The sequence below is a fragment of the Apteryx rowi genome, unplaced genomic scaffold (assembly GCF_003343035.1).
Source record: "Apteryx rowi isolate R43461 unplaced genomic scaffold, aptRow1 scaffold_623, whole genome shotgun sequence".
Taxonomy (NCBI): domain Eukaryota; kingdom Metazoa; phylum Chordata; class Aves; order Apterygiformes; family Apterygidae; genus Apteryx; species Apteryx rowi.
The window spans coordinates 109,950-132,392 of NW_020450898.1; the positions used below are offsets into that span (position 1 = coordinate 109,950).

General features: G+C 34.2%; 1 protein-coding gene across 1 annotated transcript in view; it reads right to left on the reverse strand.

Moving 5' to 3' along the window:
* NCAM2 (neural cell adhesion molecule 2) overlaps positions 1 to 22,443 on the reverse strand; it is a 168,985-nt gene that overhangs the window by 67,181 nt on the left and 79,361 nt on the right. The window contains exons 10-12 of the mRNA XM_026084007.1: positions 14,851 to 15,038; positions 11,785 to 11,881; positions 4,024 to 4,197 (exon numbers count right to left, since the gene is read on the reverse strand). Coding sequence (XP_025939792.1) covers positions 4,024 to 4,197; positions 11,785 to 11,881; positions 14,851 to 15,038 — 459 coding nt within the window. The remainder of the gene's footprint in view (positions 1 to 4,023; positions 4,198 to 11,784; positions 11,882 to 14,850; positions 15,039 to 22,443) is intronic.

Genomic DNA, 22,443 nt, shown 5'->3' on the forward strand with positions numbered 1-22,443 from the left:
AGAAACTGTGTGGTGTTCTTCCTAGATGAAGAGAGTTGGCTATTTGAATAACTTTGCACAGAATTCATTTCTCACTCATTTAATTCTACTGTTTACACTTATTTGTATTTACTGGATAATTAATTACATGAGAATGCCTAACAACTTTTGTAGGCATATATGATATTTTAAATATAAATAAAAACAGACATTTATAATCTTACTTCTGGAAGGTGTTATTGATGATTATTAGGTCATAATTATGAGAAAATTAATGACTTGTTAGAGTTAGTAGCAATTGCTTTCAACAACTTACTGAAACATCTATTAATTATTTATTATCGCATGTTAAATTTAAAAATAAGGTTGTATATCTACTTTTCCATGATGTTTGTTGCATTAAAAAATGCATCTTTCAATACTGGCTTTATAAGTTTATGACTGTTCTGCATGACTGTGTCAAGACAACTACACTATTTCTTCTGGTTACAGCACAGAAGGACTAGAAGATCCAGTTTAGCCTGGAGAGTCTCCACATGGGGAGGCTGGAAGCCTTTGGGGCACAACTTTCTCCAGAATGTAGGATTTTTTGTCTCTTCCTCTTAAGAGAGGATCTGGGAACTTATACATTACCCACATTGTGGCAAGAAAGAAGGCAGCCAGGATTGCTGTGCTGTTTTATCTCTCCTGAATTAAACCAGTCTGATAAAAAGACATCCTGTAAAATTTCAGCATAGTTTATCACTGGGGAAAAATTCATGATTCACACATTATGTATGCATCCTTATTTGAGATGTGCAAACAGTAACTGTCCCTGTTTACTAGCATTTATATCTGAATCTCAACCATAAACCTGCCCCTAAAATTTGAACACATGAAAAAAGTGATTTGCTTTCCATTAAAGAATATTGGCCAAGTATGGAAATTGTGATGATCCAACTACAAATCATAATACAGAACACTAACTGCATGTAGTCCAAACATCCTCCTCCCATGCTTCAACTGAACAAATGTAGAAGCTTGGAAGGAAAGTGGTCTTAAAGTAACTTAAAGACAACGAGAAACTATCTCAAAAATAATAGGTATATTTCATTATTTAAAAAATTTTAAACTATCTTAATATTTCCAAAAAATATAAAGAAAATAGGAATGGCCTTCACACTAAGAAAAGTTTCTTTAAAAATTCATTCAGTAACTGAAAAAAGGGGTTTAGAAAGAAGATATTTATCTGGTATCTACCATGACACTGTAAATTGTCTAAAAAGTAATGAAGAGAGGTTTAAGCAGATTTTAGAAAACTTGCTGAAACCCTCAGAATGCTCAGGAGACAGGTGAAAGCTGAACTCTTCAGAAAGACTCCAATTACAGTTTGCAGTATTCTCATAAGGAAGAAAGCTAATATTGTTTTTTGACATATCAGTCTTGGAAGACTTTCTTTGCACTGGGCTGTTCACTCTGTTTTGGGCACATATAACTTGTTTTTCTGTTTTGGCCATACAGAACATCACAAGTATAACAAGCTTTAAGTCCTTGTGGAATGTCTGAAACAATTTATGATAAAAGCAACCAGGTCCCTTTTGACTGCCCTGTCAAAATTATGTAGTGTAGAATCAACAAGACTTACAGAAACAACAAGATGCCTCCTGCTTAGCAAATATCTGAAAATCTGTAGTAATTTTTGATCTTTACAGTAATTTTGAGAGAAATTCAGAGCATACAATCTTTCTATGCAGGCCAGGGAAATACAAATAGAGATTTCAGAAAACAGCATAAATTAATTATAGATCATTCTTAATATTGTCCACTGTACTCTCACTAAAGCGCACCTTCCAGATATTTATCTGTTTACTAAGTATATGTTTGCTGGCTAAAGATGACTCTTTAGGTCACTTTGATAGTTGCTAGTTTTTGCCATCACTTGGAGTAATCTCTGATAATATACGCTAGGGAGGGGTATCTTTAAGATGTCCAAAAATGGTGTGACCTATTTTTGTTTTCTCACCAAAACCTCTCAGTGTTACAGTGGGGGGAAAACAAAGTGAAGAGGAAAATAGACATTTGAAAGAAGGGAAATCCCCTCAAAACTTCCTGGTGAGAAAGGACAATAAACCAAAATAAGAAAGTAAAGGGCACAAAAGGAAGCCAGGAGGTAGATAAGCATTTAGTACCTAACAGTCTTTTGTTCAAATAAGCTGTATCTTCAATTTTAATAGATATGGCAGTGGAGATCCTAAATATTTATAGTGTACTTCATAGTGGTATTGACTTTATAACTACTGCAAGCACCTGCCGCTCTACTTTCCATTTTTACAATAATAATACAGATATTATACTAAAGTAATTCCAATCAGATCAATATATGTTATACAAAAATCTCAAAAATCATCTCTTTACAACAACTAAATGTGTAATGTTGAAAGCATGTTTCAAAATCAAACAAAGTGAACTTTTGAAGAAGGCAGCTCCAGCAAACTCTGATAACCGCAATGGTCTGTGCAGTTATATATGTTTCATAACGTAATCAATTAATCTTTTCACAAACTTCATATTGACAGAAATGACAGGAAAAGAAAGCTATATGGGGAGCAAGGTAAATACATTGTTGTACAAAGTTATCATTGAAGACTTTTCATTCTGCCTTTACATTTAAATTAAGCACCTCTGTGACTGCACTCCATAGTCAGTGGGTTGGTTCTCATTTGAGTATGTTGCAGTCTACTACATAGATGGATCACTTTGGGTTTTAGTATCTGGTATATTGTAATTGTCAGCATAGGCATTTATTGGCAATTCATTGAAGAAAGTAGCTAGAATAAATAAGTAAAGTTTCACACTTTATCTGAACATAATCTAAAAGAAAAGAAGGGAAGAGGTATACTATTGCTGATCAATTCATATGCCCTGCAACTAGGGAAAGGCATTGTCTTCTTTAGATTTTCTAGCCCTGAAAAAAATACAAGTTACACTGGACTCAAATGCTACTATGATTTACAGTATTTATAGTCACAGTTACTGTGTATTTTATGTTTTATGTCACGGCTAAGCAAAGCTAAAGATAAAAAGTCCATTTAATGATATGCTTCCTTGAAACAGTTCTATTTCTTAGATTTCACCATCCCCTGCTTCTTAGATTTCACCATACCGTGCCTAAGGCAGAACCTTTGTGTATGGATGTGAAAAGGAAAGAGGTAAAACACATTAGATTATTTGCTACATCTGTTCTCCCCTTATTGCGCAGATAGCTGCAAAATAATTTACCTCCTTGGGTATAAATCAGAGGATTGCTGGGGCTGCTTCAACTTGCACTACCTGTTAAAAATACCAAAGGGTAAATACGGATGCAAGGAATTACTGAATTGTTAACTGGTACTCTGTCCAAATACTGTGTCTGGGCATGTACTAAAAGAATGCTTGTCTACTTTGTGAGGTTTATACATATTTCCTGCCTTTAGAGAAGTGCAAAGAGGGCATAGACCTGGTCAGGAACTGGCTCATTTCTAGCATACCTAATATATAACATGTAACAAATGCATTTAACATGTAATTTGTTAAACAATATTTTATAAATACACTTTTGAAATAAAAACAATGAAGATTAGCAGGTACATAGAAAGGTTACTAAGTCGCTCAAAATCAGCAATTAATCCTCAGGATTAAATATCACGTAACAGCTTACTTAAAAATGTTAACTGCATACTTAATGCACATTCTCAAGCTAACTCTTCTATGATTTCTGCTTTCTGAAATTTGTAACTTCAAAAATATTCTTTGTACCTACTTGTCTGGACAGTGAAAAAATGGGAAATAATTGTAAATTTGTTCACCAACGGTCTGTAAATCTAAAAAGTAGTAATTCACTTTTACAAGATCAGAGCAAGATTCCTAGTTGGTATAAAAAGGTCTGACTTCATTATTATTAGCTCAAGATACAGCTACTGGACTAAGAATAATGGACAGACAAAGAATCAGTACACATACACTTACATTGTTTTCTATTGGTATCCTTTCAGTTAAAATACTTCCGTTTACTTTTTGTAGACTTACTTTGAACTCCATGGGAGCGCACTATTTTCCAGGTTTCTGAGGCTACCTCTTTTACATCCACTTGGTAATGATGAATGGGCACACCTCCATGTGAATCTGGCTTATTGAATGAAACTTTGGCAGTGGTTTGTGACAACTCTAAAATTCGTACTCCATAAGGATTTGATGGCACATCTAGAAAAACACAAACATCAATTTAATAAATTACAGCAACAAGACAGACCTAAAATAGCAGTTGATAATCTACCATAAAAAGTCTCCTCAACATCTTGAAGAGAGAAAAAATGAATATTGAATGTGATGAAATATTTGTCTTAGATAAATGACTTAAGCTTTCTAACATAAGGCTATAAGAGAACTAGGTTTATTTTCTTGTATGCAAAAGTTATGCAAAAACGTCTTCTATTTCTGCCTTTTATAACATGATCTTTTTTAATAGCTAACTTGGCAAATAAGCAAATATAAGAGCTGATTGATTATTTTGTTTACTATATAATTACGTAAAGGAGAATAACCAACTTTAAATCAAATTTAACAGGAGGAACAGTTATGGCTAAATAGATCATTCAGAGACTGAATTCTTCTAAATGAGATTAAGCCAGCAAACTATAGAAATCATTTGGCCACTTTTATGAAAATCTGAAACACAGCTGAATATATAAATACCCTTTTTCTTTTCTTCCCAATAGACTGGATTCCAAACTACCAGCAAGGAATATTAATGGAAGGTTTCTATTCTCCTTTCGATTTAAGAAATAATTTGCAGAACAGGTTGGAAGAAACCTATTTGCTCTGAAATCAAAAGCAAGTGCATAGTTTTCAAAGCAGAAAAGAGCTATGAAAAAAAGCAGGTGTTTGTACTATTGGATATGAAATAAATGTGAAAAATTAACCCCGGAGTCAGTACATATAATGGAACAATTACATTACACTTATAACATACGACCAAATAAACTAACACACAGAAGACTAGCTTTTCTAATTGTCCTACACTTTCAAGTGTTATAATTACAAAAAAGTGTATTGAAAATACTAGGAAGAATTTTAATTCTGCAGACAGTTGACCAAGGAACTGAAATGCTCTTAGAAAAATTCTCTTCTGATACATTTGACAACTATTTGCATATGGTCTCCTTTCTGCTTATACATTTGACATTTCTTTTGTTTCCATGGTATGCAAGTTATGTTTACAAGGATTGTACAAGAGCCTGAAGCAGATCAAAGCTTATCATTTGGTCATTTGGTATTAAACGTTTTACATTAAATGTAGCATTTATTCATGGGCTGTCAGACAGTTGAGCATGATAAGAGAATCAATCTGAACTTCACCCAGTACTGGTACTTGAATAAAAATGAGCCTAAAATTGTAATAAAATATTGAAGAATGGGGTTAAGGACACATCCTTCTATGAATTCACATGAAAAGGACTCCTGACAAAGCTTTGCTAGAGTGGCTGATTTGTCCAACCTTTTAATAATCAGGCATCTACATCTTTCCAGAAAAGTTCCCTAGCACTTATCAGAGCTGAATGTCCAAACACTGATACCATACTTGTGTGGATTCCTACAGTTAATCTTTCTGAACATAGGTCTCCTGAAACCTCCATTGCTTATTGCTCATTGTGTGAAAAACATCATAGATTTATTTTCATGGATGTACATTATTCATATCTTTTACTCAAAGACACAACTAAATGAGTTAAGAGTCCAGGCAGATTAAGATTTGGGTAGAATACACTTGAGGAATTCAAACCCTTGCAAAAAGTTTTTAAGAAAAAAATGTTCAAAAAATTCACACAGATTCACAGAACAAGAAGAAGAACAAGTTATACCAGTTGCTTGCTAAGCAGACATTCATCCCAAATGCAGAGGAGTATGAGGATTAGAACAAATTGGTGTCCGCTTTCCAGCTTCTCATTACAGCTGTGACCATGAGGGTTATTCCCATCAGTGACAGTGCCTTAGAAACCATCCCATGGACAGATTCTTTCTCTCTCTAGCTCAAATGACTATTCCAAGAAGAGTGGAAAAACTCCAACACAAGAACAACAGAAAAACAATCCAGGATCATCAAAATACAGTGGCATGGCACCGTCTGAGAGATGCAGATAGAGATCACTCAGAACGGTGAAGATGAATCTGGCTCTCCAATCCTGAAGGTGAATGGCCTTACCATTTAGCTATGAGTTAAAAGTGGCTGTGAACACCTACAGTATTACAAATAGTTCCTAAAAACTTTTATTCCTTTGCTGTTGTTAAGTGTTCAAAATCGAAACTACAATAAACATGGCATAAGGAAGAAGACATCCTTAAGGAAGAACCTTACGTTCTCTAGTGAAGATTCAAGTATAATTTCTGCCAAATGAAGATATGGTTCCATTTGGTAATAAGCATAAAATGAAGCTCCTGTGAAAATCCAGTTAAATATTTTGCATAACTAGCACGATGCAATACATTTAAAACTCATTAAAGTGTGAAATACATTCATAATACTATGCTAAATATGCATCCCATAATTCAAGCCACCCACACATGTATAGGTAACTTTTATGCAATATTCAGATTTGAATTACATCAGTGTCTTATTTTAAGAAAACAGTGAGTCACCTGTAGAGAATACAACAGGAGACACATTACTAGTCGCAACCAGAAACAACTACTAGCCCTCTCATTTAGATAAAACAGAATAAAATACCTACCATCTCCTTCAGACTAGTTAAATCTGTAGCTTTTTGCCCAGAGAAGATCATTAGCATAATGAACGGAATCTGCTGCAATTTTGTAGTTCTCTAATGAGTATGAATTTGGTTGTGCAAGGTAAACAGTGCTCTGGTCCTGATATAGCTAAACATTTCAGCTTGTGAGCAATCCCCTGTCAGCTGAAATTATCTGGAGCACTGCCATGATTTTTGCATTAGAATATAAGGTCTTAGATCAATGTTTAGTAGGAGTGAAGAATATTTTGCAAGATTGTGTCCATTGAAGTCTGCACCTGGAAGGACAGAACTGTGGATGCTTCTTGTTATCTTTCCTTCCAAAAAACCAAAAAGAAATGAATTGCCTAAGAGTTTAGCTATGGACAGTAATTAATTTTTCATACCCTGCTATGGATGTGAGCCTAAGAAGTATGTGATAGAATGAGTGTGGGATTTTTCCATACATATGCTAAAGATCACAAATAATAGGAATGATGTGGCAAGACAACTTTGAAATTCATCAGCAGAGCTGTATAATATAGCTAATTTGCAAATTGTCTATATGCACTGTCTATTAGCATGGCCTCTGCCAACAGTTGCTCATGTTGAGGCTTAGTCACTGGAATTCCCTTGCTGAGCTGCAGTTCCAGGCATGATGTGATGAGATGAGAATCTCAACTTTCATCAAAAATGAAAGTATCCACCTAGGCGCAAAGATTGAAAGAAAGACTGAGGTAAAAAGGTGAATCAGAAACCTTTTGATATCACAGAATCGGGGAAAGAAGAGGAAAGGGAAGTGTGGAGGGAATAAGGCCATGAAAGCCATAGAGGGGAATCATGGTTTACTTTTAGGGGCTCTGGACTCTGCCCAGCTTTATATTGCTATGTGCAAAATACACATTAGTCTTTAAATAAAAAATTAACTAAAAAAATCCAATTTAGCTCTCTGTGTCACAATCTTAACATTTATCATTTTAAGATAATAAAACATCCATTCAAATAACATGGTCTAAGATTATCGCTGGCAATACAATTTTCTATTCAACTATCCAAAAACATGTGAAATAATAATATTGAGACCTCAACAAAAAGGTAAAATGTGTGTTTAATAGTTAACACTATCTCCCTACATACTAATATTTCACATAAACTATGACTAAACTAGATCTGGGTAAATCTAGGAATATCTCTGCTCACCTCAGGCTCTGAAAGCCATTGGGACAATCTGCCAAGCTGACCTGGCTTGCCAAAGCCTAAGCCTGTCATGGAGAAAAAACAGAGTATAAGTAGACTTCTATAATAAAAGCTGTGTTTGTGACGTGAAGTTATTAATCTGTAGTGCCAAGAAATGAAAAAGAATGTGGTTTTTGGATTCTACATGTTATTCAAACAGTAATTCAAATGCTTAAGCAATTACAAAGGAGGATGCCAACCATTTGGTATTTTTAAAAATTGATCACCACAAGTCTGGTGCTGAACACCTCTAAATCTTAAGCCTTCCATGAGTGCTAAATGTTCGCAGCATTTTGCAAGTAATGGCCAACACTTTTCAGTGTTAAACCTTGAACAGGCTGAAGTTCTTCAACTGTTTTGAAAGCTTTAAAGAAGTGTCTGGAGTTCAGGCTCTGGAGTGAACAGGTATAGTTTTCCTGTCATACAGAATCGTATGGTTGCAAATTGCACCTCTGTTTTGAAAGAAACTTTATTCTATCATCAATAAGTCTGATCTGTAAAGGAGGACAACAGAAATAAAGATATCAGCAATGAGCAATATGATCAGTTTTTAAGTAGCAATAAATTAAAAAAAGGAGTCTAATTCTGCTGAAAACCACAACAAAAAAAGAAAACGGAACAAAACATGAAGCAAATAGTCCTTTCTGCAGAATTTTAAGAGAAAACAATTCAGTAAAACAATTATTATATTTGTAAAATTTACCCTAGCAGGATACTTTGCTTAATACTATCTCCCAACTGGAAATAGTATTTATTTTTCCCTGACAAATCCATTGTAGAAGTATGCTATGCCCCAGCATAAGTACTTATAAATCAAAGTCAGAAGGAAATCCAGGCTGTATTGAAACCCAGGAAAAAAATTTATTCCTGTGATTATTTTGATGTTTAACTCCTAATAACCTCTATCTCCCTTACTATTTTTCATTTCCAGTTGATGCTAGTTTAAGTGTAAAACTTGCAGCAGTGAACTACATTTGTTATTTGCTATGGTTTTTTTTAAGTCTATTTGGGTACACATGCTAACAATGTCAATCTTTCGGGATAGTGAATGCATTATACTACTGGATGTAGTGCCTAGCACAATGGAGCCCTGACACACCCCAAAGAAGTATTTCTAACCCCACATAAATTCCACATTATCATGACTCATATGAAGGATACATGTTCACTATTACCACTACAAAATCCGTGTTTGTTACCATCTTTTTCACTTTATTTCACCATATACAATGTCTGTCCATATATAGCTCATACTTAATATAATAACTTCTCATAGTTCTTTATTTGTTTCATTAAATATGTCTTGATTTACCTTTAACTCCAAAACATATTTTTCAAAAGTGCTGATCAAGATTTTGTGCAGAATTGACTGAAATGTTAAACAAATTGTTGCAAAAGTAGAGAATACTAAGCTGTTAGAAAAACTGGCATCACTAACATCTGTGGCATAGTTGCATTAAAAGCCCGTAACAGGATTATAGCTCGTATATAGTATTTGCCCTCAGTTGCAGTTCCAGGGTCTCTCATGTGAGTATTTGCTGAAATAAAATGCATAATCAAAATATCTTTTTTTTCAATTAAAAATGAGAATTATTTTATATTAAAATTAATTATTTTTGAAGTCAGGAGAGAAATATCTAACTAAGATAATATTACGAGTTGCAACACAGACAGACAAAAAATAATCATCATGTTGTATCACTAAGTTGTGTTTTGATATTTTGTTTTGAAAATCTAGGAAAAATTTCAGCAGGTATAAAATACTTGCTGAAATGCTAGCATATGTAAACACATCATTATGAGGACAAAGCAGTATACAGCAATAACCACTGTATGACTTCTATTTCTCTTTGGCATAATTGTTCTATCTACTCATCTTCTCCTGTCCTGGGTGGTAAGACACCTATGGAATGCAGCTGTTGTTTTTTTTCTTCACTTTCCTAACATCTATGTTTATGGATTTAAAAGCAAAAGACTTCTAGTAGCAAGTTTTCTGACTTTGAGAGGAATTGAGAAATCATTCTGCCACCTTTCATGCTGCCCTTCCTACTGCTCTTGTCTTCTAGTGAAGCCTTTCATGTATCAAACCTTGGATATAATACTCCAGAGACCAGTGTAGCACTGCTGAATCAATAGCTGCATGTGTTGCCTTGAAGAGAAAGCCATGCTGCTGAAGAAAAATAGATGTAACTGACTAAAATTTAGAGTTAGGTGCAGTCCTTTTGTTTGTACAAATTTTGATGAATTTAATGCAGCTCTGCAAATCTTATGCCAGTCACGAATATTCACAAAATCAGGTCCTGAATTTTCAGACGGATGAATTTGTTTCATAAATTAAATGAGAGCAGAAGTAATATACAGATAAAATAGTTTACCTATTGAAATCAACACTAACTTCCTACAAGTTGTAAGATTTCTTAATTAGAAACAGAATGGTTGGCAGATAAATTAATTGCTAATCCATTTAAAGCTCAGAGCTCTTCTAATATTACCTCAATTTTAACATGTCAAAGGACATATACATGTTTCATATTTAAAGCCACATTTAGTAATGATGAGCTGCTACAGTCATAACTTCAGTCCAATTATGGAAACTCAGTTGTCCAAGTAATTCCACTGAAGCAAATGAGATCAACTAAATAAATGATCATGAACTCTAATGAAATGATCATGAGAGTAAAGGTTCTAGAAACTGGTCTTTTTTTTTTTTTTTTTTTACAAAAAATGAAATGATTTTAGGTTTTGAGTATGGATTAGACTGTGCAAACTCTTAAATTGGGGAGCATTTTGTAAGGAGGAAAGTAAGGAATTCATTGTGTGAAAAGTAGTTGGGATGAAGAACGTTTAAATACAAAAGGAGAGATAATACATTTTTATTTAGTAGCATGTAGCTATCAAAAGAAGAGCAGGTTCACAACACAGTTAATATCAGAAAAAGTTATCAAATAGAGGGGAATGGATTTTCTGGATAAAGTAAAATCACATAATCTATGGATTATAATTCCACAGATGTCAGTAATGATGGAATAATTTACATAATTTACATTACTGTAAGTATGCAGATCACATGTTGGGAGACCTTGAAGCTTGCTCAACAAGCATTGGTCCATTCCGAAAGAAAATATCACTGAAAAAAATGCTAGAAAACTCTCATTTACTCTCAGTCAATAGTTAATTCTCTCAAAGAACAAATATACAGTCATATTTTCATATATGCCTAAAACAACGGTAGATGAACCTAAAAATGTATTCAGAAATTCTATCTAAATTGGTCATTGAACATCTCAGAGCTTGATTTCAATCTAGCATGCTAGGTCAGATTCTGCTATTAAATAATTAAGATTGCAAATGAAGATAGAATTCAGTACTCCTTGTCTCCAAACATGGAAAAGAAATTCTTTGCTGAAGTGTTTCAGTCTTTTCTGACCCTGGGTTTCTCATGAAAATACAGGGGAGAAAACAGAGAAAAACTTTCTTAATTCTACCTTATTTTTACTGCAAGCAAACCAAAAGTCTATCCACTGAAGTCATGAAGATACACCAGTACAAATTTGAGAAGTATAGGGGCAAAGAAAAAAAAGGGACTAATTCTGCTTTTTCATATATCAGAAGAGCTTAAAATTAAATGTAAAGAATTCATAAATGTAAAGATTTATCTCTTGAGGGAACTGATTTAGTTTACTTTGTGCTTCTACTCCACTTTCAGAGAATTAAAAAATAACTGCAAACATTTCATTGAAATAAAAGGAATCAAAGAAAGTGTGTCTGAACTTCATTTTGATAAAAATAAAAGAAACATTTAAAGAAACTTAGAAGCAACTTATTTACTTACCAGCTTGACCAAGTGTATACTCCTGATATCTTGCTCCTATTCTGTTTGTGGCTGTACAATTATATCGTCCAAAATCATTGTCAGATGTGGGAGCAATCTTTAAAATGAATACAGTTTGTAATTATTAGTTTCTAATCAAATACCAAAGTTCTTGTAAAAAAATAGCTATGTAAATATGTTCTGCTTAACCAATATGCAGATGTGTTCCTACTTCATCCTATCTAGCATATTTCACAAAATACAGATCTAAATACATCCTTTTCATGACAAACTCCCCTTTTCAAATTCAAATGAGGAAATCAAATAAAGGAAAGTGGTGACACTGTTCATCTTTACAATTTCACTTTTGAAGCAAGGAAGAAAATCCAATAAATCACATATTTCTTCACAAATACACTATTTGCAGATACTGATATTTTGACTGAAATAGGCAATGATATGTCTGAAAATTGCTGTTTGCTACAGATGATGCGAGAATAATATTTTACTTTTTATAGTTTGAAGGATTCACAATATACCAGACATTCAGGGGAAAAGGAGAAGATATAAGGAATGTGGCTCAGCTGTATACTCAGGTGAATGAGGATATAAGACAGAACAAATAATAGATACCACTGCAACAGGAAGCTAATGTCTTACTTGAATCCACTCTCCTGCCCAGTTGTTCAGGTGATACCTTCTGTTGTGAAGAACCCATAAGAAAACTCAAAAAGCCAAAGACATTTTTTGTCACTAAGTAATGCTTTGTGAAAGTTTTACTGTAAGTAAAAAAAACTGAAAGATCACCCTCAAATGAAAATAAGATTGAGTTTCTTTAAATCTGTCCCCTTTACTCCAGGCTTATAGGGAGTTACAGAACTAGGATTCTAATGTTAATCTGTATAGGAGTTCTAACAACAATATGATAGCAAGCAAGGGCTGTCTGTGTTTTCCTAACCAGCATTTTCATTTCCACTCCTTTAGCACAAATTTTAACTGTAAAAATGACCGTAATTCCCTACTAAAGGCAGATATCTCCACCCCTTTTATGATTTCAAAAACCCTGAGAAAAATATGAAAGGTAAAGGGTTTCCAAACCCCTAAGTTGCTTGGGAGGAGCACAAGTTTTCAGAAGAACGAACAAAGAGATTGTATCATGAAACCTTTGTAAACCTGTCTTCTATGAAGGTAATAGTGGCTCCAAAAGTTTCTTCTAGGAAATATATATCTTTATTGAAAACTCATGTTAAAATGGACTCAAAAGGTGTGTTAACTGCCAACCTATATAAATAAACAGAACAGATTTCAGTGTCAGTCCAAACTTTTATTTAAAGGAATTGTAGAGATTGTTTCACTGAAAGTTGTGGCTTTACCAGTGGCAGGTTATCAATTCCCTCTTTTCTCTATAATTTAACGTTTGAACCTGTCAAAAATTGATGTTTCGCTAGAATACTGTAAAAGTACCTTAAAACTCATTGGAAGAAGTTAAAGTTAATATGGTTCACTTACACATTTCTGATGAGATAAATACATGCTCATACATGGTTACCATGACAGCTAACATGGGTAAACTCACTAAAGCCAGAAGCTATATATGAGTTTTCAGGCAAAATAAAAGAATCAGTTATTAAAACAACTGAATATTTTCCTGCTGTCATCTTCTTCTCACAATATAATACAGATTGGACATTTTTTAAAATATGCTTACATGTAAAAAATATACTTATTTCCTGTAAGGGCTACAGAAAGCAGAAAATGATTTGCTATCATAGACCATCCTTCATCAAATTTTAGATAAGTTTTCAATCATTCGCTGTTGTTACCAACACACTAGAAAAGGAAGATCATGGGGATAATGAATGATGAACAAAATGTGGAGAGAGATCATTTCTGCCACTGAGACCACTTCACAACCCAACATCATAACAGTTTTTAATAGCTCATTCATAGTGACATCTCCGTTATCAACATAAAGGAATGAAAACAGCTGACAATATACATGCATAAGTCAGTTTGTCACTAATTTTAAGCTTTTTAATGTATGTCATTATACTGTATTCTGACACTGTATTTCATAATATGTTCTCTCCTCCCCTCTTCCCCAATCCCCCCACGAAGCACTCACTTAACATCTCTTACAAAACTAGGCTTTTCTGTTAAAAGTAATGTGTTTTTTTTCCAAAAGCAACTGCAAAATAAGCTTCCTAACACTAATATGCTCACAGTAAATGTCAAGAAATGAGGTTAATTGTTTGGACTTTAGGAAAATGACAAGTGAGCCACCCACTCTCTTTAGTTTCTTAACCTCTTTTCTCATGGCAACTGAGAAGATTATGCTCAAGCTCCTAATACTAGATACAAAAGGATAAAACTAACTTTCTCCAAAGCTCTCTACTAGAGTAGAGAGTATGTAGTCCCAGTAATAGGTGAGACCAGGTATGGAGATAGCAGTTACAGACTCTATATACTAAAATGCTTAATTAAGGACCATGATTTGTTGTACATTATTTCTGAGTAGTTCACTGTTGAGTTAAGTTAATAAACTGGCTGGATAATTAAAATCCATTCTTTTTTTTCTGTCTTTCTCAGGTTTCATTCTCAAGCATAGCTTCCAGATGAGAAAAGGAAGTTTAGTTCTCATTTTTCCAGTGCCTCTGCGAGAAAATTATCATCATCAAACCCAAATGCAGTTCACTATTGTTTTACTATTCTGTCTTGACCTTGACTGAAGCCACACAGGTCTTTCTGTATAGACCAAGCACCTACCAGACATTCACTTTAATTTTTAGTATCAACTTGATGGGATAGTTTTACATTTATTTATGTAGTTACTTGCAAGCAACATGAGTTACATTAGTGTTCACTGCAGATGGAAAACAGAAGGCAAGACATGCAAATAAGGTTTATTTTCTAACTGATCACAAGAAATGTGGAGATGAATCAGTTCATACATAGGTTTTTTTTAAAAGCAGCTTTATTTATTAACTTGTACATCTTATCCTTAAATGGACTGTATAGTACTTGCAATAGCACCAAACTGACAAAGAAATTTATTGTCACAATGTTGATTTCCATTTTAAGCCTTACCTCTAAAATCAGCTTTCTTCCTGCACTATAGGTCTTCAGATGTGTTGTATTTTTTGCAGGTAAAACTAATTTTCCTCTTCTCCACTGAATTGAGGCAGATGGATTAGCTAGCACTTCACAACTTATATTGATGGGATTACCTTCCCAAGAATAATACATGGTTTGATTTGACACAAATGTTGGAGCATCTGGAAAAAGAAAGTAGCACACAAATATGATAACTGTTTTAGCAAAACAGGCCACAAACCTCTATTCAAGAACCACTGTTCTCAAAGAAATCTGAATTAACTGTTGTATCTATTTATTAGGGACCATGACAACATCACTACTCAACCCTGAGTTTCTTGAGCCTTTATTTTGGTAGCTTTCTTCCCTGCTAACGCTGTTTCAGCTGAAGTTCTTGGTGTCAGTGAAAAGAATACATGTACTGCTAATGTTATACTTACTAACATTAGGCAATATCAAGTAGCCCTTGAAAGAAAATGTATCTCAGAAATGATGAAGAATATTTTCTTCTTGAGGATCATAAACTCTACAGCCATCCCTTGCGTGAAAAAGGCAGGTGCACAACAATGCTTATATATATAATTTGTCCAATTACTGATCTTACAGTGTTTTCCTTTGCCATGGAGAAATTACTGTTGTTTCCTGAATATCTGTAGACGTCTAAGAGCTTCACCCATCTCCTGTCTGAACTATCTAATACTTCATGAAACCTTTCTGAAGAGAGATGTTCAGTTGGGTGAAAAAGCCTAGAATAAAATTTTTAAAAGAAAAGTAAAAAAAAAAAAAAGCCTAAAAATGTTGCAATGTATTCTGCCTACTTGAGATAAAATATTGTGAATATCAGCATACTTAGTATATAGGATAGTCATATCAGTACCTTATGGAATCATTGAGCTACAGACAAGCAAAAAGATGCTGCACCTTCCTTCCAAATCTGCCTTTAAATGGCTATGTTAAACATGTAACCAAACATTTATCCTGTATACAAAGAAAATTGCCAGGTTGCAAAGTAATTATGACCTTCAGATCACAAGACTTTTTTCTTCTACTTCAGTTTCCATGGACAGCAGAAACAGTTTAATGTCATTCAGAAAATCAGAGGGAGCTCCTCTTTCCCTGCACTTCTGTCTTGGGTAAACCCATTTCTTTTGCATATCTAAGATCTATTTGGAAATCAATTTCATATTTTAATTCCACTCTTGTTATATTTTAAGAAAATTAAGAAAATATTTTTTGTATTACTGAAAGTCAAGTAAACACTCTAGCAATTTAATTCTGAGAGAAAGAGAATGATCAAAGACAGTTGATACCATGGTATCACTTTTTAATATTTAAAATATACATGTATAAATTTATATTTTGATAAACAGCTCCTAAGTGCTTCTAGATGCGTGCCTTAAAATTTTATTTTAGTTTTCTTGCAATGAGTTTAACTTTAGGTAAGAAAATTAGTTGTAGGTCTACCAGAAACGAGAACAGGGCACATGTAACTGAATACTAAAATTTAGCTTCAGGAGATGCTTAAAACTGATTTCTTGTTTTTGAAGTGCACATTTGCAACCTTTCTGTATTTGCTGTTGTGAAAAATCATAACCTTTTTTGGAATTATGCTGCTGCTGCTGTTTTGACCAAAAAGAACTGTCATCAGTAGGAGTTTTAAGCACAGATCAAGGGTGGTACATTGCTCATCAGCATTTTTTTTAGAAATATTCAGCTTTTATTTTTGTAAGGAAGCAGCTGGTTTCATCCACCTAAGTGAAATATGTCTTCCTATGGTCATATTTAGCATATATAGGAGCTCACCTTCCTTTTCAAGATGTTATAATCAGTAATTCTACTGCTCTTTGATTCTCATACACCTTTTAAAAAACATATTTTGGCATTTAAGTATCTTTATGCAAAGCACGGACTATCGGAGAGTCTTCAGGATACAACACATCACATTAGAAAAGCTCTATGGAGAAGACAGCAAACTTTGCATCTACCCATTTTATGATGAAGATGAATTCTCATCTTAGAATACTGAGAGTCAGAGCCATGGCTTTTCCTATGGAAATGCAGTTAGCAGTGGGAGCCACTTGAAACAAAACTGCAGGAACTGACTTCTGCCTGGCAGGCAGTTTTTTGCACTGAACATATGTGCAACATATGGATCAGAAATCTCATCACAGTGTGCATGAGACACAAAATGTGGTTCTTTCACAACAGATTTTAGACAAGCATTTTGTCTTCCATAATGCACAACTCAAAATGAGTTCACTCCGTCAGTGCACACTGCCATGAATGTGGAAGACACAAAGCTTATCTGTTTGAACCCAAGTAACTTTCCTCCCTAAGTGACATCGTGTGGTTTGATGCCTTCTGTTGATTTAAATAAACACTTGGCCAATTCCTATCCTATTTAAAAGTCTTGGAAGTGAAAAAAAGGAGTGTAAACTCTTATACTGTAGGTACAAGCATTCAGCGGAATAGGAACTTTCAGATTAGACAGCTATCTCTTCTTAAATGCCGACTTTGGATAGCTACATTATTTGTTTATACTTGAAAAGAGTGACCGAGTCATGGATTGCCATTTACACATGCTTATAGATATTAACAGATCAACAGTTCTAATGTCACAAATCACAATTAGGTCTAAAAGTCCATCAAATAAGAATACACAGAAAAATCAACATTTCACAAACAAAAAGTATTCCTTAAAAAAAAAAAAAAAAAAAGCTTCACATTTTCCCTCTCCAAAAGCCTGGGAAAAAAAGGCTTTGCAGCAATTTCCCCAGGATTCTAAAGCTCCCACTGATGTTCAGATACAGCCAAAAGAAGATGGACAGATACGGGATGACTGTACTGATGGCTTGATTTGGAGCAATAATCTTGAACAAGTTGATTTTTGATTTCCTGGTCAGGAATGGGTTAAGTTACCTGGAATGATGCTTCATATTGAGAAAACAGCTCTAGAAACCATTTTTTTCCAGTAAAAATAAAGATTTTTTTTATATTTCTTATAAAATAAAAACTCAGTTGGAAGAGAAAAAAAAAGATTTATTGGAATCTTTGTTTTCTTGCATACTTTCATCCATAGTTGTAGTATATTAGGCTTAGATGGTTACAGAAATCATACTTATCAAACAGAAACACATGTATGTGTGCAGTACAAAACACTGCTTAAAAAATAGCAACACTTAAACCAAAGTTTTGAAAACATAAGGTTGATTTTATATGTCTACAAAATCTGACTTCTCCAGTTTTCTAAAAAGCCTGAGAAAAAGATTAAGTGCCACAGAATGTTTATTAAGAATATTTATCACTGATTTTATCAACTGACAATGAAGTCTATTCAAGCAGAAATGAGAAGGTGGGCCTTATCATATGTTAACATATGTTATGGATACTTAGATCCAATATATGTATATAGTATAATAAGAAAAAAAGAAGTTTCCAGGCAGATAAGTGAGAAAGTTAAAAAATTAAAAAAATAAAACTGTTTTCTGCTTAGCTGGAATATTTTATAATTGGATACTGCTCCTATGCAATTCAGCATTAATTTGTGTCTGACGTAAAATAATTCAGGGCTGTTCATAAATTAAGTGTACTTTTTAAACTTGTGTACATCTACTACCAGTTAAGACAACATACTGGAATTTAAAGTAGATAAATACAAAAGCAGGAGCTTGAATACACACCATTTTCAGTAAATAAAATTTTGTTTACAAATTTAACAAAAACTACAGCACAAACCTGGATGGTATTTATTATAGCTGAACCTTATGGCTTTCTACCACAAATAAAGCTGCAGAAAAGTAGAAAAAGCTACTGTTCATATTAGTTACTATAGGTACATGAGAAAGTTCGTAAGCACTATTAGAAGCCTGAATGGTGAAAGATGGAGTGGTATTTTGGGAAGATAAGGCAATGCAGACAGAAAAGACACCTAGAATGAACAGAAAATAAATCACGAAGGTACAAAATTAAACCAAAGGATTCTGTTATAGTAGGATTCTATAAGCAATCATAGCTTTTGAATGGCATTTTAGAACAGTTAATATTATGGCATCAGCTAAACTCAAGTATATTCCTAAACAGGAAAGAAATGGACAAGTAGCATACAACACAAAGTTGGGAGAAGTGGTTCTGAATAAACTGCACAAGGAAACTGGGCAGGAGAAGCAAACTCTGACCTGAAAACTGATTTGAATATCCCTATTAGGTGTAATGCCTGAGAGCACTGATGGAAGTACAGACTAATACATCACCTGTCTCCTCCAGAGGGTAATTCAATTAATGACTTCGAAGATCCAGCTCTGGTGTCTTTTCAGTTATACACAAAATTGGATATGGCAAATTATCTGATTCAGCATATGTGTCCAGACACCTACAACAGCAACCTGATGTGCAGAATCAGATTTTCACTTCCTACCCTAAGACCAGAAGTTTTCAAACTGTTGGCTATTTATTCATCACATGATTAGTTTTTCTGGATCACGCAATGAAAGTATATGTCAGATTGTCAGGTCTAAGATGTCAAGAACATCTCCTGTACCATATTATTGGAAGCCTCCCTCTTAGATGCTTACTATTGACAAAAGGTCCCAATCATCAAGGACTTTAATAAAATGCATCCTCTAACAAATTTAGTACTTTCCTTACTCTCTCTCATGTAAAAGGATCATACATTTTTGTAACTTTATCCCACCCTAGTTAACAGCCTTCTATTTTTCTTTTTTATTTTCTCTCTCATACCTGTTTGGCAATAGTTATTATTTTGGAATGAACAGTTTTTCCCTGGAGCTAAAGTAGGAGAATGTCCCCAGACTGGTACAGTAACTGTCAAATATTCCTTATAACAAGAAACATATTGGAAAGACCTTAACAAATGAAGCAAGGTGATTAGATTTTAATATAAAATCATCCTTATGGAAGACAGAAACTACAGAGCTTCAAGACTGCTAATTTTTATGATTTTACTTCCAATATCATGATCATGTGGCTGCAAGGAAAATCTTGTAAATCTGAATCTTAAGTTTCCAAATAGAAAAGCAAATGAAACTTATCATATACCAGGTTTTAAGTTTCCAGGATTATTAGCTAAAACCAGGGGCTGTTTTTTGTTAGACTCTGACTCACAATTTTGGAAGTCTGAGATCAGCAGTTTTGCAGAGGTGTATGTTTCCTTCGCAGTGGGCAATAAGAAACACCACCCACAGGAACATTTCCTTTTTCTTTATGCTTTCAGTTCTCTTGTTTCTTCTCAAAATGGATTACAATAAAGTGCATGATATTGTTCAATAGCATAATGGGCCAGCTACTAATTGTACAGTTTATGCAATAGGAGTAGGAGTCCCCCTCTTATTGGGAAACAGTACCGGTCCCAAATACCCTTGACTGTGATATTACTTCTGACAATCACCACACTGATTTCTCCATCTTTTACCATTGTAATATCATAAACACAGTTAAACAATTATTTGTCAGGGAGATAGAGCAACTTTCCACCAGTCACAATGTATGTTGTTGATGATCTTTAACTTTTACAAATGATGGGCAATGAAAGAACGCACTGTTCTGGGGTTTGGTGCTGCCAGTCTCACAGAAGTTGAAAGTCTGCATTTTTCTTGGAATTCCACATGACATTAAGGAATAAGGGAGTTGACCTGACCACAAATTAAAACCCAGAAATTTTAGTTTTGTAGTAATATCTGAAGAGGATGGAGAAATCTGTAAAAAATTTTTATGTTGCTGCTGAGATACTGCTTTTACACTTTATGTTGCTGCTGCGTTTTAAGAGTGGCATTGTAATTTCTTCAGCTAAATTTAATCTGTATTCATTAGCTTCCTGGTTTACTAGTGCATGTTTTCTGAAAATCTGTGGCCTTGTGAGCTGTGCAAGTCTCTGACATGTACATTAAATACTTCTACTTAGCAATGTAAATAGACATGGCATTGCCCGCAAATGACTGCTGGGAATTCTGGTTTGTGTTTTCAGTAAGGGCACTCTTGAGTTTATGTTAGTACATGAGTTTGACTGTTCAAGAACTTATTCTGGGGTGAGAAGTGCAGGAAATGTCTGCTAGATGGAGAAGAAATGGTAGTGAAATCACAGATAGGTAAAATAAGCTAAGTATGTCAATGCTGATACTTAAATGAAACAGTCTGCATATCTCTAGTGGTCATTTTCTATGTCAGTAAATCAGCAGGAGCACTGACCATGTGAAGTAGCACAGGAGGAATCCCACTGCAAATCTCTCACATATAAGATACAAGAATTCTGCAAGCTTTTGTAGTCTTGATTTTATTTTAGTAGTAATTTTTATTTTAATAATAAAATGATTGGGTATTTCCAATTACTGAAACAGCACATTTTTGGATGCTTGCAGTTGGTATCAAAACTTCAATTGTTATATGCATTCCTGAATAGGATTAATGGAGTAATTTAGGATGATCAGACTCTTGACATCATATATTAGATTACATAATTCCCATATAAAAGTCAAGCTAGCAACACCTTTCCCAAACCAGGATCCTAACCCCCTGTCTCACCTACTCAACCCTCTCCTCCTATGGTACATTTCACATTTTCAGAACAAAATCCAGCTCCATATCTTTACTTTCCTATTTCCTTACCAGACATCCTTATCTCCACCACATGCCTCCTATCTCTCTCTTCCTTCTGTTATCTGCCTCCTATATTCCCAAATCCTAATTGTTGATCCTGTATTGTATGTCTCCCCTGAGCAGGGACTCTCAGCCTCAGTATCTGTTCACTTAATTTTTACATATAGTGCCGTCCAGAAAACAAATAAAAAACTTCTCTCTATTAGAGACTAAAAATTCAAACAGCATCCCCGAAATATTACCCTGTATATTGAACTCCATTACCAGTATGTTGATTCTGCTAAATCTATACCTCACATCCCTCAGACAGTGTGCACAAACTCACCCTGTATTTCCCTCCTTCCTTTTGACCTGTGCTGCAGAGGCCCCATACCAGGTCAGAGGCACCTGGCCTCACATACCTTTTGGCCTGCAACCAAAGCTGCACTCCTCCGGCTTACTGTAATTAATACTGGAGCTCTCTCCTTCAAGTATGCGCCAGCCTAAAGACTTTAGGGTTCTCTCAGTATAACTGAAGAGAGACTATTTAAAAATATCAACTTCAACTAATGCAAAACGTTCTGCAGTTAAAGGAAGCTAGTGAAGAAAAAAATGTTCAGGCTACAAATCTCAACTGAAGATATTTTGTTCTATGCAAGTTTCAAGATCACACTTGCACACTTTATCATAGCACCCAATTATCTTCTTCATAATTTTCAGATGCTTCTAAGATGCTAATATACTAAATTGCTTCTGCTTTGCTGACCTAGCTTGGGGGCATAGAGAATGACAATGACTGTATTGTGTTTTTTTTTACTTTTAATCACAAGTCATCTGTGCATAATATAAATTATACTTTGAATATTACAAAATGACTTGAAAAATTCTATTGGATTTTAGAAGTATGAAAACTGTAGTTTAAAATTTACACTTGAAGCATCAGTGCAAACATATAAAGAACCTCATCAAGAGTCAATTTCAGCCTGTTAGAAATAAGAC